At 39.4% G+C, this 13,836-nt stretch overlaps 1 protein-coding gene across 14 annotated transcripts in view; it reads right to left on the reverse strand.

The window, feature by feature from the left end:
- Nucleotides 1-13,836, reverse strand: part of LOC128015755 (regulating synaptic membrane exocytosis protein 1-like) — a 79,446-nt gene that overhangs the window by 60,626 nt on the left and 4,984 nt on the right. For 13 of the 14 annotated variants that reach the window (XM_052599987.1, XM_052599873.1, XM_052599899.1 and 10 more), the window contains exon 2: nucleotides 3,233-3,446. In XM_052599987.1, coding sequence (XP_052455947.1) covers nucleotides 3,233-3,446 — 214 coding nt within the window. Of the gene's footprint in view, nucleotides 1-3,232; nucleotides 3,447-4,231; nucleotides 4,438-13,836 lie in introns of those variants that run through there. The other variant, XM_052599924.1, reaches the window with a different exon arrangement.

Here is a 13,836-nt window from a genome sequence, read left to right on the forward strand (position 1 = left end):
GTGTGGTTGGTTAATTCCAGGTGTGTCTAGTTTCTTCCCCATGTGTTCCATGTCCCCGTTAATTCAGTCATTCCTCTCACCTGTGGTTCCCCAATTATCTTGTATAAAAGTCCTAGTCTGTTCAGTCTGTGTTTGTTGGGTCTACAAGTCAGTATGTATGTGTTCCTCCTGTGTTCTATGTTGGAGTTACCGCTGTGTTGGATTTATAAAGACTCTGTTGATTATTCTTGATTCTGTGACCTACAACAGTTTATTCCATTTGTCTACCCTCCATTTGTTTTGTTTTTTTCCTCAGCAACTTTCTGTTGCATTCATGGATCCCTTCCTTCACCCCGAATTCCTCCTCCTGCTGGAGCAGGAAGGACGTTCTCTTGAGCACCATACAAGACAGTTCCTGTTGCTAGCTAACATCACCAGCTACCGGATGACACACTCTGCACTTTCTATAATGCTAGCCTGAATGCCGAGTGCAGAGCGTTGTAGTCCGAAGATGGTCCTTGGGAAGAATTTGGCTCCTTCGTGGAGTGGACTCTGGTGAGAAAGCGGTCACCACTTACCATCTTCCCCATGGAGGATCTGGCCAGGTCCACCTTCTGACCCAGAGCCCAGCCCACCATCTCCTTGATGTGCAGAACGCATGCCTGGGCTTGCCGTGAACAAACACCTGCACCACGGCTGAGGGTGAGCTGAATATGGTGCTCAAAAAGGGCCAAAATGAGGAGGTGGATCTTAAAGACTTGGAATCTGAACTGGAAGTTGAACTGCCCCCTCTTCTCTCTCCGTCGTCTCCACTGGTCCTGTCCAGCCCTCCTTCATCCTTGGTTTCCTAGACCAGCCCTGAAGGGGCTTCCAGTTCTCCAGTGCCTGCTCCAAGAAGGTGCCCTCCAGTTCCTGCTCCTAGAAAGTGCTTCCCTGTGGCTGCTCCTCTAATTCCCACCCGTTCCTGCCTCCACCGCTGTCATCTGGCAGGCAGAGGGGCTGCCCTTAGCTCACCATCACTGAGGTGTGAGCTCCGCAGGAGTGCCGTTCTCCAGGATCGCTGTGGTCCGAGTCACCCTCCCCTCTGCCTCCGAGGCCTGGACACCTTTCGGCTCCACCATGGATCCCTCCTCTCCACCTTGGCCCTGGCAGTCCACAAGCTCTGCCTGGCTCTCTCGTCCCTCTGGCTTCGCCTTGGTCTGGTGTCGACCATCCTTTGCCTCATTCCTCTGGCTCCGTCAGGCACCTTCATCCCCTCAGCTCTACCTCAGCACTCTGTCGCTCTGGCTCCACCGCGGCCTCTCGGATCCACATGGAACCGTTGGTCGCCAGCACCAGCACCTTCGGATCCTCCCCGTCAACCTGGTTCTCCTCCCAAGTTTCCATCCATGCCTCCCTCTGTTTCTATGGTGCAACATCGCACCTTCTGGGAGGGAGGAGTAATGTCACATTGGATGTGTGTTTTTGCCCCTGTGACCCAGTTTGTCTCCTGTAGCTGGTTAATTTGATTCCAGGTGTGTCTAGTTTCTTCCCCATGTCTTCCATGTCCCAGTTTATTTACTGTATTTTCCGGACTATAAGTTGCATTTTTTTTTTCATAGTTTGGCTGGTCCTGCTACTTATAGTCAGGTGCAACTTATTTATCTAAATTAATTTGACATGAACCTAGAGAAGTTAACAAAACACTACCGTCTATTAGTCTACAGCCACGAGAGCGGCCTCTCGCGGCTGTAGACTAATGTTTTCTCCTGGTTCTTGGGTCTAAATAAATGCGACTTCTAGTCCGAACAATACGGTAGTCATTCCTTTCCCCGGTTTCCCTAATTATCTTCTGTATAAAGGTCCTACTATGTTTGTTGGGTCAACAAGTCAGACCGTGTGTCTACCTTCTGTGTTCCATGTTGGATTAATAAAAACTCTCGTATTCTAGACTCCGTGTTCTTTCTGGTACAGTAGTGTGACCCGTGTTAACCAGGCTATCTCAGCATGTCACATCTGTGACTTTGTTTACCCAGTCAGTTAACCAATAATTATCATGTGTGTGATAGAAAACGTTAAAACCGCAACAATGAATGTTCTGCAAAAAATTACTTTTTAAAAACTCATTGACACAGGAGAGAATCAGTAACGGGCTTTTCAGTTCCAAGCACAGGCTGCTCCAGTTCATTCCATAAAGCTGGGAACACACTACTGTCAGGCCGAATGTAATTTGACCTTAGTGTTTAAATTAGTTTAGTGTGTGTGGTATAAAGATTTAGGCCCACCCAAAAGTAAAATTCTAAAAAAAATTTCTATAACTCCAGAGTAGTTAATCTAAAAATGAAAATTCTGTCATCAGTTAAGCTGATTATGTTTTACAATAAAATCAATTTTTAATGAAATCAGAGATTTCTGTCCCTCCATTGCAAGTCAGTTCCACCGAAATGTTCACCCTATAAAAGTCAGTTCTAGGTGATCTAAATCTTAAAATAGGCAGATATAATTATGTGTCCAATATCAGTTTAAAATCACCAATACTGGCTGATTATTAATATGATGCTAATATATTGAGCATCTATAATCCAAGCAGCATTAGGGTTGAGCTGCCATAATATACTTTTCATATTAACAGTAAATACAAAAAAAAAAAACTGCTTTTAGAGCCCCACTGTTACTATTCCTTTTTGAAAACTTTGAGATGGACTATATGTGACAGTAGGGGACCTCACCCCACTGGGCGGGACGGAACTGAGGCAGATTGTTCCTCAGCATGCCCAGTGAGATGAGTCCATTCTCAGGTCCTTTCTTTAGAGACAGCAGGCAAGGATCAGATCTTAAAATAGACCGTTGCATGTTGTGCTGATGGAAACGGTCCCACACATTACCTTGCTGGCTCTTAGCAAAGTCACTGAAGATTTCACTCAAAGAAGAGTCTTTATAAAGCTCAGAGGAGCTGTGGGTGGTTTGGATTCACAGTCCAAATCTGTAGACTTGTATGTATAGGAGAAACTGATATTCAACTTAGTGTATTCTGGTTTTGGACTCTGTAGTCGCTCTGAATTGTGTGATTTATACAGATTCAGCAAACTCTCCATCATGGAATCAACCAAACAACTGGCACAGTATGTTACAAACAGAAAAAAAGACTAATGCAAGCATAATAAAACAAATGAAATATTAAAATGAAAGTCAATGGAACTGACTTCACAGTGAGAAAGACAACATGGAGGATGAATGGGAAACAAGCCATGAAAGTCTCGTAACAAGTTCTTACGTTATTTGAACGCAGTGACACTCTTCCCCCACAGCGGGCGCAGAACTTGGTCTGGCAGTAGGAGCACAGATGTCCACAGCCATCTGCAAACTTGGTCTTACGGCAGATGCCACAGGTAGGTGCATCATCTTTATGGACAACCTGCTGTTGTTTGGTTTCTACCTCGATCTTCCTCACCTGCTCCTTATAACTCTCAAACTGCTGGTGCAGTGTCCTGACACACAGAAAATAAAAAGGGGAGAAAGAGAATGGAGAAGCACTTGTAAGTTTGTTAGTATTGTTAGAAAAACAACCAGTGTTGTTACCATTAACTAAAACCAATTAGCACAGTTGTGAAGTATTGCAGATGACAAACTAAAAAAAAAAAATATTTTCCAGATCAAAATGAACACATCTTGTTGACGCAGATGAAATGTCTGGGTGATGGACAGCATTTAGCACATGTACCAACTTCGTATTAAATCCAGAATTCAATCTCAGATTTTCTTTCAAGCTACATAAAAATTACTTTATCTGAATTGGAACCTTACTCCACTTTGTTTGTCTTCTCCCTTTACTGGAATGAAAATAAATTGTTAATGAATTGTCAATGAGGTGCAGCTGTCTGCTTTAAAAAGATGGGGCTTCGTTCCAGTAACATTTCTCAAAGGAACAGCACATTAGCATAACAGTTATCTTACAGCAAGTGGTTAGCAGCTCTAATGACCACAGTAAAGACATTAAGCCATTTAAAATAGATTCCCCTGAAAAGAGAAAGAAAGAAAAAGACACAGCTCACTGTAAATTGTGAATTCATTGCACACATGTCTGTGTAAAAGTTACCTCCAAAACTATAGGCTGACAGGTGAACAAAATATTCATCCTCCCTTTCTACCCATTGTCCCACTGTTTATTCAACCCTAGCACAATGCTTGTCATATGAAACTGTACATTGGTTACACTGCAGTAAAAATCATTCTTCAAGAAAATAAAACTGCAAAAGCAAATGCAAAGCATCACCTCTGTTTGTGGCGAACAGCCATGATCTGCAATTTCCTTTCAAAATCCCAAACCTGCATAAAACAGCGACTTCAGAATCCACAGAAACTCTCTAACAAAAGCACACTTCCCAAGACTTCTGGTCTCCATGAGTGAAAATGATAGCGTTCCCTCTTGCTTGACCACATTTGCACTTTCCCTTCTGGAATCAGACAGCAGACTGCAGTCCCAGGTATCTGGATGGAGGTTGTGTCTTTGGGGAGTCTTGGCCAGTGATGCTATATTACGCAGTCAGGATGAAACATTACGTGGGAAGCTGAAGGCGTGGTGACAAGGATGAATCATTGGCAGAGCAATCCAAGAAAAGAAAAGTGACCTCTTTTAAGGTTATGTGTGGATGTGGTTAAGGAGATTTATGGACATTTAACTTGCATTTATACACAAATATCAAATCAGGTTGGCAAAAATATCTCCTAAATAAGACAGGACAAAAAAAATTAATATACATAAAGTCATTATTTAGGGAAATAATAAAACCACTAGTGGATAAACTAGTTTATTGGAGTACTTTTGAAGATATTGATCTCTGATAATGGCGTTGAGATGGAGAGAGTTGAATCTGATTTCAGGTCAGTGCTCTCAGCTGCTACAATTTTCCTTTACTCTGAAAAACTAAAATGATAGAATAACAGTCACACGAATCTAATAAGAATCACCATTGAGACAAATATGAATAACAAAAAAAAAAATGATTAACACTGAAAATTTCCTCATGTAGTGAACTATTAACCTCTGAGACTAGATCTTTGAAACAGTGAGTTGAACTTGAGAACCAGATCAGTTCATAAAGCATAATTGATAGGCCAATTATTGAAGAAAAAAACACGGACTCAAAAGAAAAGCTGACAACACTACTTCTCATAGTGATAAAAATAAATAAAAAATCACCTTTTGTGTTCAATGTAAGAAAGAAAGTCACAAATTTGAAACAAGATAAGGGTTAGTACCTAATGAAGATACTTTTTTTTTTCTCTGAGATGCTCAAGCGTAACTATCAGAGACTGGAACTAAGAACTATAACTATAAATCTTAATAAAAATGTACCAACAATTTTTCAGGTTTAAATTACATACTGAATTGTTCTGTGTTTCAAAGATTCAAAGTTAAAAAGGTTGCTGATAATGGCTATATCTAGATCCAGTGATTCACTAGAGTACTTGGCTGGTCACTGGACCAAAATAGAAACACCAATACAAGCGGACATCAATAGATTTCTTTTAGAACAGACTGAGGTTAGCTCTGAGGGTTGAACTTCGGTCTCTCTAGACCAGGGATGGCAACTCCAGTCCTGGAGGGCAACTATCCTGCAGAGTTTTGCGTCATAAAAACTCACCTGCCTGTATCTATCTAGTAATCCCGAAAACACTGATTGTCTTGTCCCAGTGAGTTTAATTAGGGTTGGAGCTAAACTCTGCAGGACCGTTGTTGCCTATCCCTGCTCTAGACCTTCCTGAAAAGCAAAACAAGTCCTAAAATAGCTGCTTAAAGGGACAGTTTTTTTTTTTTTTTTAAGTTTGAAGAATGTGGGTGATTATTGATTTCCATAGTATTGAGAAAAAATTATATATACTGTAGAATGGGGCCAGAAACTTATTAGACACCCACATTCTTCAAAATATCTTCCTTTGTGAGCAGAAGAAAGAAACTCACACAGGTTTGGAACAACTTTCTATTTTCTGGTGAACTACTAACTCCAAGACAGCCTCTGATGATATCACTGTGAGGTAAACTTTTTACCTTGTAACTTAGCTGTGCCTGTGCTAAATCCCAGGAGCAGACCAAAAAATGACGTATTTGGGACTCCAAAAGACAAGAACATTCTTTTAAGACATCAGGAAAGCTTTGAGAACTTTGAGTTTTCCTTCAGGTTTGTTGTGTGACAGAAAATTCCATGCGGGATCAGAGAACACAAGGATGACCTCATTCTGCCAAGAAAGTAAGACACACCACAGGGACACCCAAATTCTTGACTTAAATATAGTAAACTTTTGTTTGTGTGTATGGAGAAAATCCTATTTCAGTGAAAATAATAATAATTATAAAACATTTTGTTCCAGTGCTCAAATTTGATTAGCTAAGTGGCATTTTAACAGTTGTAGGATACAGTACAATAGCACTGGGACTTTTCATCGTTTGTATCAATCCACTTCTGTTTTACATGTTCCAGTTAGACTCATAGGGCCAGATTTACTAACAGCTTGAGTCAGTGCAAACCCTCTTTTGCCGTTGAAAAAATACTGTCTGGATTTACTAAAGACACAGTGAAAAATTAGCAATGAAAGGGACACAGTCTGACCTTATTGCATGCATTTGTTGGGGTTTCCCTTTCAGACACAACATTTATGGGAGGAGAGTATTTAAATGAACCATGCAACATGATTTAATAAGGTTTGCGCTAATGAATTTACTTATTAAATCACTCACTAAAACAAATCATTCTTACTACTAGAGCTGCATCGTTCACTCAACTGATTCATTCAAAACACTGATTCTGTTATGTAGTCCCTGTGCTGGTGTTTGGACTTCTAAGTATTTTCCTTGTTCATATTGTGTCTTTTAGTTCCCCTTGTGTTAGCCTTGTTTTAGTAGCTCCTCTGTTAGTTCCCATGATTATCCTTGTTTGTTTCCTAGACAACGGACCACACCCTCCCTGATATTGCTAAGTTAGATGTGTTCCAAGGTCAACATATTTTGTTGACCCTGGAACAACATTTTACTCAAAAAATGTAGTTTTGACCATATCCCTACACCTAAACCTAACCTTAACCATGAGTAATCCTTAAAATCAGAGGAAATGATAGATGAATGACACTGATGTACAAGCACCAAACAGTGAATGTAAGCGTAGACTTCACAAAATCTATAAACTTGTTCTTCAAATCTGATTGGTTGATCAGAATGTTGTTCCAGGGTCAACAAAGATGTTGTCCCAGGAACATGTCTCACTTGGTAAAATCAGGTTCTGCGTGTATTATAGTCTTAGTGTTCCACTTGTGAAACACTAGAGTAGGTCAGTCGTGGTTTGTGCTTGTGTTTGAAGCTTTTTGTTCTGTTTTGTGGATGTTTATCTGTCTCTCTAAAAAATACTAATATCCTCACCTTTGACTGCTTTCTACACGTTACAGATAAATTCAGGAATGGTACTTCTATGTGACCTTATAGATGTAGAATTGATTGACTTTGCTTGGAACCATTTTGTTTTGGTGAATCAAAATTAGAAATGCTACAGTAACTGCCAATACTGTGTATATGCTTTATAACTTACACAATATTAACTGATTGTTTAACTATTTTATATAAGCAATGTCACATTCACAATAGTGTTAAAACTATCATTTGTGTAATGTTGGTTAATAAAAAAAGACAAAAGCTAAGACATATATATCACTGTGATAAAGGAAAATGCCTGTAGGTGTTTTTTTTTTTCTTCTTCTTTGCTTCTCATTGCTTTAGTTGTTATGCACCATGCATGGCTTCAAGCCATCTACGGTACACACTGTATGATTTTAGCAATCCTAAAGGATCACTGCAAAATCACACTGTGCAACACAAATCTGACGACATGTATGCAGACTGTACAGTAACAACACCTAGTGACTCGTAGGCTATGATGCACGTTACAATAGAAGAATAAAATGTAATTTACATGCACTAGTGGTAAACAAAAAGAGCATGATGAATTATACTTTGGTAGTTGTCGTTTTTATGTGTGCTGAAAAAAGGTGGAAGAGGCGAAAGAGGAAAAGACAAGAGCTTGAGGTAACAAGTTGTATGTTTTAGCGTCATGTTGTGTTGATTTCATGTTGCATTTCTATTGGCTGGTCAGTAGTAGGTGATGACCATTGTGTGATGACCATGCTGACTTTTCTGACACTGATCGTAGGTTATCTTTGGTCACAAGACCATGACAATGGCTGTCTTTGAACCTCTCTCACTGTATGACATAGAAGCACCGATTAGGAGCCAAGATCACAGAAATCGTCTTTCATCTTGGACAACCAATATTTGTGAGGTGTGTAGAAGACATGGACTGTTGTTTGGACTACAGCATTGTTTTCCGGGTTTTGTGATGTCACAAAGCAACCCATTAGAATAACATTAAAGAGGTCATATGATGTTGCTAAAAATAACTATTTTGTGTATTTGGTGTAATGAAATGTGCTTATGTGGTTTAAAGTTCAAAAAACACATTATTTTCCACATGTAATGCATATTTACACTACCATTTAAATTTCAGAATTTTTTAAATAAACAATACATATTACCATTGCACTTATCTGTACATAGTAAATGCTGTTATTTTTCAGCAGGCGGATGTTGTGTCCAAAGCATGAATCCGTATTTAGAAAGGCCAGGAAAACAAATAACGATTGCAATATGTCTAATATCTCTTATAATATCCGTGCGTGCAAAGGATCTGTTTTAGTGCTAAAACGCTTTCTGAATAGAGAAAAGAAAAATAGGAATCCTACATTTAGGACTGACAATCCCTTTATTTTAAAGATGTTCTCCTAAATCAGTGAGTTATGAGCTACTTTTAGCCTTAAATTTTTTTTCTGAATATGGTCCCAGATCTCTCTCTCTCTCTCTCTCTCTCTCTCTTTCCTTTTTCTCAGACATGGCTTGGCAAGTAATTAATTATAACCAGTTGATTACATCAGAAGATTAGGTGTGAGCAAGAGAGCAAGGATGGATGAACAGATGGAAGAATGAGAGAGAGACAAGAAGGGCAGCACGGAAAAGGAGGACTATTTCCATCTCACTTGCTGATTCCTGGCTGCCGCCTTGACTGGGTGTCTCTTTTTTTAACCCCTCAAGGACACACCACAGACAGTACACACAGAAAAATAACCACACAAACATGACTCAACCTTAAGAGGACTTATCATACATGTAGGCTTTCAGTGAATTCATGACTTAATATGAACTTGGAAAATACAGTTTGAACAATGATCATTAGAGTTTATATTGTTTCTTACAAAAAAATGTATGGTTCATGTAGTACCTATACAGTTAATTTATATAAAGAACCTAAATATTTTAATTAACTATTTATTTAAATAATTGTAAAGTGCTCTCTGCTGTGTCTGCCTGTTGTGCTCCTCTCCGCCCCCTCCATTTCTTACAATTTCTCTATTTATACGCATGTGCAGATGTTTAGGAGTCTTTGTGGTGCGCAGATAAGCAGGGAGTTGAGGTACTGGAAAGGGGGTTCACTGAGTTCGGCCTGGACTGGCCCGTCTGGATCTAGAGATGTTGCAGAATTCAGAATTCACTGAAAGCCTATATATATATATATATAGATATATGATATATATATATATGATATATCTATATATAATGTATATAAAAAAATCAAATATAAATACAAACTTAAAATAAAAATATATACTAAGATTCATAAGTGAAGTTCATTCATAAAAGTAAAATCGATATTTTCAGCCACCATTGCCTCCATCTGAAACTAGATACAGAGCAGCGGAAAGAAAGAGAAGTATTGATCAGTGAATCAGCTCATAGGTTAAAATCTATTATTATCCATCATAAGGGAAGCAAAAGAGAGCAAGTGATGTAGAAACTTAATGAGAGGCTAAAGTCACTATGGCCAGTGGTTTACACTGAGTTTAATGCTTATTTGGAGAACTAAACAAGTAGCACTAAACATGCCCTTTTTTTAATCCTTCTGATTTATTATGATTATATATAACATTTTGCATGGTGTATGTAAATGTATGACCGAATGTATATAAAAGACATTAAGCTACATTTAAAGCCATATCTAGAGATCAGAAAATCTGATCAGCCTGAACACTTTAAAACCTTAATAGCAAATACTGAAAAAACACCTCTGAAACTGTCTAAACTGACAGCAGTCAATGATGATAAAAATCCACTGTATCCACTGTTGTCTCACATAACTAGTACTTATATTGCATGTATGATTTTTTTAAAAAAGGCCCGAAATTAACATAAATAATTACAATCAGAACAAACATACATGCGATGTACCTGGAAAAAATAAAACCAGCACATTTTTACTTTGCTGTTTGTGGGTGTTCCTGTTGCTGTTGTTGTAGGGAAGTTTTATGTATTTATAGACTAAGTGCCTTTAGTGCCTTTAGTAATGGACCCTTCTCTCTTATTCTGTTTCACTCACTCATTTTTTTCAATATTCACTTCCAACTTACTTTTCTGATTTTCCATTTTTCAAGTTATTTACTTCACTGATGCATTGATGTGATGTCTTGAGTGACTGGACTGGTGAACACTGCATTGGTAAACCAGGGATTTATCTGACTAGTCAGTCACACGCACATGCACACACACACACACACACACACACACACACACACACATAATCCCTGGGCAGCCCATGCAGAATGCTTGTTTATTAAATTTTCATATTGTTGTGTGCTAAAAAGGCAACTTTTCTATCACTTTTTCACACACACACTTTTCATATCATGTAGATGCCCTGTTTTTATATTCCCAGTACCTTAACAAGATTCTCATGATAACCTATCTTAATACCGGACAGCTTCAATACCACAAACTACAGCCAATAACATTAATGAATCACTAGGTAACTAGGTGTCTCAAATAAGGTCAAATTATCTTAACATTTATGTGCAAAACATGGCTACTGCCTGGTTGTTTTTATTAACTAGTCAATACAGTGCTTAGTCGGAGCAGTTTAGTGTTATAGGAGCAAATGAACCTATTCACATCTCAAAGCAAACAGGCTCATAATGCTATAAGCCAACTCACTCAATTAAATGTAAGAATTCATGAGGGAAGGTAAAAAAAAAAAAGGTTTAAAATAGACAGGGAACATCATCAGAAGCCCACGACATGCTCAATTTTTAAATATTTCAGCAAGGATTTCCAAGTGAGCTATTTTCAGTTTCAATTTATAATTTAATGCTCATGTTTTTCCTCCCAGAAACCTTGAAACCTCCCTTATCAGGGCTCGGCAATAAGGACCGCCCGATGGCCCACCGTGAAAGATGTTCGGGACAGTTGATAGGTGTCAGTAGCCTGATCAGGCCACTGCTACGTCATCATGAAAGTTTATCATTTGCACATGTCTCGCCAATTTAAACATTGTGATTTTAAAGCATTCAACTCCACGAAGAAAAATTTATTTTTAACTTAAATGTATTTTAAAATGTTGGTATTATATATGATCCTTTATTACAATACAGGATAACAAGGGTCAAAAACAATGATAATAGTTTTATTTTTTTGGTGAAAATGTTGGCTGGGCAAGTAAAAATTTGAACCACAGGCCTGACTGGTCCAGTAAAAAAATCCTTAGCATCGAACCCTGCGTATACTAAGAAAAAGGAAAGGAACAAGAAAAGATGTTACAATGTTTTGTTTCTTTTTTAACAAACCAATCTTAGTAAGACATATTATTTTTATAAGGACTTATAAATACTTATAAAATCACTTTTTATAATGACTCTTCTTCTGTAACAAGCTACTGTTCTGAGTTGGGAGTCTGGCAAAAAGCTGTCAACAACTGAACCAGTTTCATAAGTCTGGATAGAAAAATGGCTGCCATTCTTTCACTTTTAGCTTAGTAACAGTGGAAGGGAAACAATGAGAACTAGCACATTTAGCTAAAATAATGCACATAAACGTTCTCTTACTTTGTATTGTTTATATGTGATCTAATAAATCATTGACTTTTTGGTTTTTTATCCCCAGACAAGCCTAAACTTCTAAAGATTAAAATGTGTTCTTCTCTCGACAACTGATTACATTGTCTATTTAGTACATTAGGCCGTGTAATATTCATTTAATATTTGTACATAAATGTCCATCTTCCACTTTTCTATAAAATGCACTGCATTTCTGCTTTACCTGTTGCCTTTACCTGATACAACGTCTGGCGCCGATACAGGATGGCTGCCTCCGTGACGAGCTCCGCATATGTTTTTGTGTTTTTGTTAGTTTGTCCTGTCTTTAGTTATATTCCTGCCATCAGTTTCACCAGGGAAGAACTGCTGAACATTCGGCAGAACACACCACAGGATATTTTACCGGATTTCAATTATTCAGACGTTCTACTGAACGTTGTTATCGGAGGAGCGGCGGCGCTGATCAAGCGCTTCAGGACGCGCAGACGGGGGAAGCGGGCGGGAGCGCTCGTCAGACTCAGGAAGCGCGGATTTCGAACGCCGTTGCCTAGCATCCATCTGGCAAATCTCCGCTCTCTACCCAACAAAACGGACGAACTCCTTCTGCTTTCTCGGACAAATAAGGATTTCACACACTCTGCTGCTCTGTGTTTCACGGAAACCTGGCTGAATGACACCATACCGGACAGCGCGCTCCATCTGCCGGGCTTTCAGCTGTTTAGAGCGGATCGTGACACAGAATCAACGGGGAAATCGCGTGGTGGCGGGACATGCTTTTACATCAATGAACGGTGGTGTACAGATGTAACTGTGTTAAAGAAGACGTGCTGCTCAAATCTCGAAACACTCTTCATTAACTGTAAGCCGTTCTATTCGCCGCGGGAGTTTCATTCGTTCATTCTGGTCAGTGTTTACATCCATCCCCAAGCGCATGTGAGCTCAGCTTTACAGAAACTCGCTGATCAGATCACAGAGACAGAACAACAACACCCGGACTCTGTTTTAATCATTCTCGGGGACTTTAATAAAGCCAATCTGTCCCGTGAACTGCCAAAATACAGACAGCATGTTACTTGTCCCACAAGAGACAGTAATATATTGGATCACTGTTACACCACAATAAAGGATGCATTTCACTCTGTTCCACGAGCAGCTTTGGGACGTTCTGATCACCTTCTGGTTCATCTAATACCGTCCTACAGGCAGAAACTAAAATCAGCTAAACCTGTATCAAGGACTGTAAAAAGATGGACTAATGAAGCAGAGCAGGATTTACAATCTTGTTTTGACCTCACTGATTGGAGTGTTTTTGAAGCTGCTACCACCGATCTGGATGAACTCACAGAGACCGTAACATCATATATCAGTTTCTGTGAGGATATGTGTATTCCTACAAAGACTCAACTAATTTACAATAATGACAAACCGTGGTTCACTGCAAAACTCAGACAGCTCCGTCAGGCCAAAGAAGATGCTTACGTGAAGGGGGACAATGTCTTGTATAAACAGGCTAAATACACATTGGAAAAGGAGATCAAAGTGGCAAAGAGGAATTATTCTGAAAAAATAAGGACTCAGTTCACTTCCAACGACTCCGCATCAGTGTGGAAAAGTCTAAAGAAGATCACCAATTACAAGACACCACCCCCCAGCACTGTAGAGAATCAACGACTGGCAGACGATCTGAACGAGTTTTACTGCAGGTTTGAAAGAACACCCATCACCTGCCCTGAACGCCTCCCCACACAACCATTCACACCCTTCACAACTCCTGCAACCAGCCCTGAATGCCTCTCCAAACTACCGTTCACACCATTAACAGCTCCTGCAACCCATCCTGAACACCTCTCCAATCAAGCACTCTCACCATTCACACCTCCTGCATCCCCCCTCTCCCCCACACCTGCAATTCAGATCAGC

The sequence above is a fragment of the Carassius gibelio genome, chromosome A1 (assembly GCF_023724105.1).
Source record: "Carassius gibelio isolate Cgi1373 ecotype wild population from Czech Republic chromosome A1, carGib1.2-hapl.c, whole genome shotgun sequence".
Classification (NCBI taxonomy): Eukaryota; Metazoa; Chordata; class Actinopteri; order Cypriniformes; family Cyprinidae; genus Carassius; species Carassius gibelio.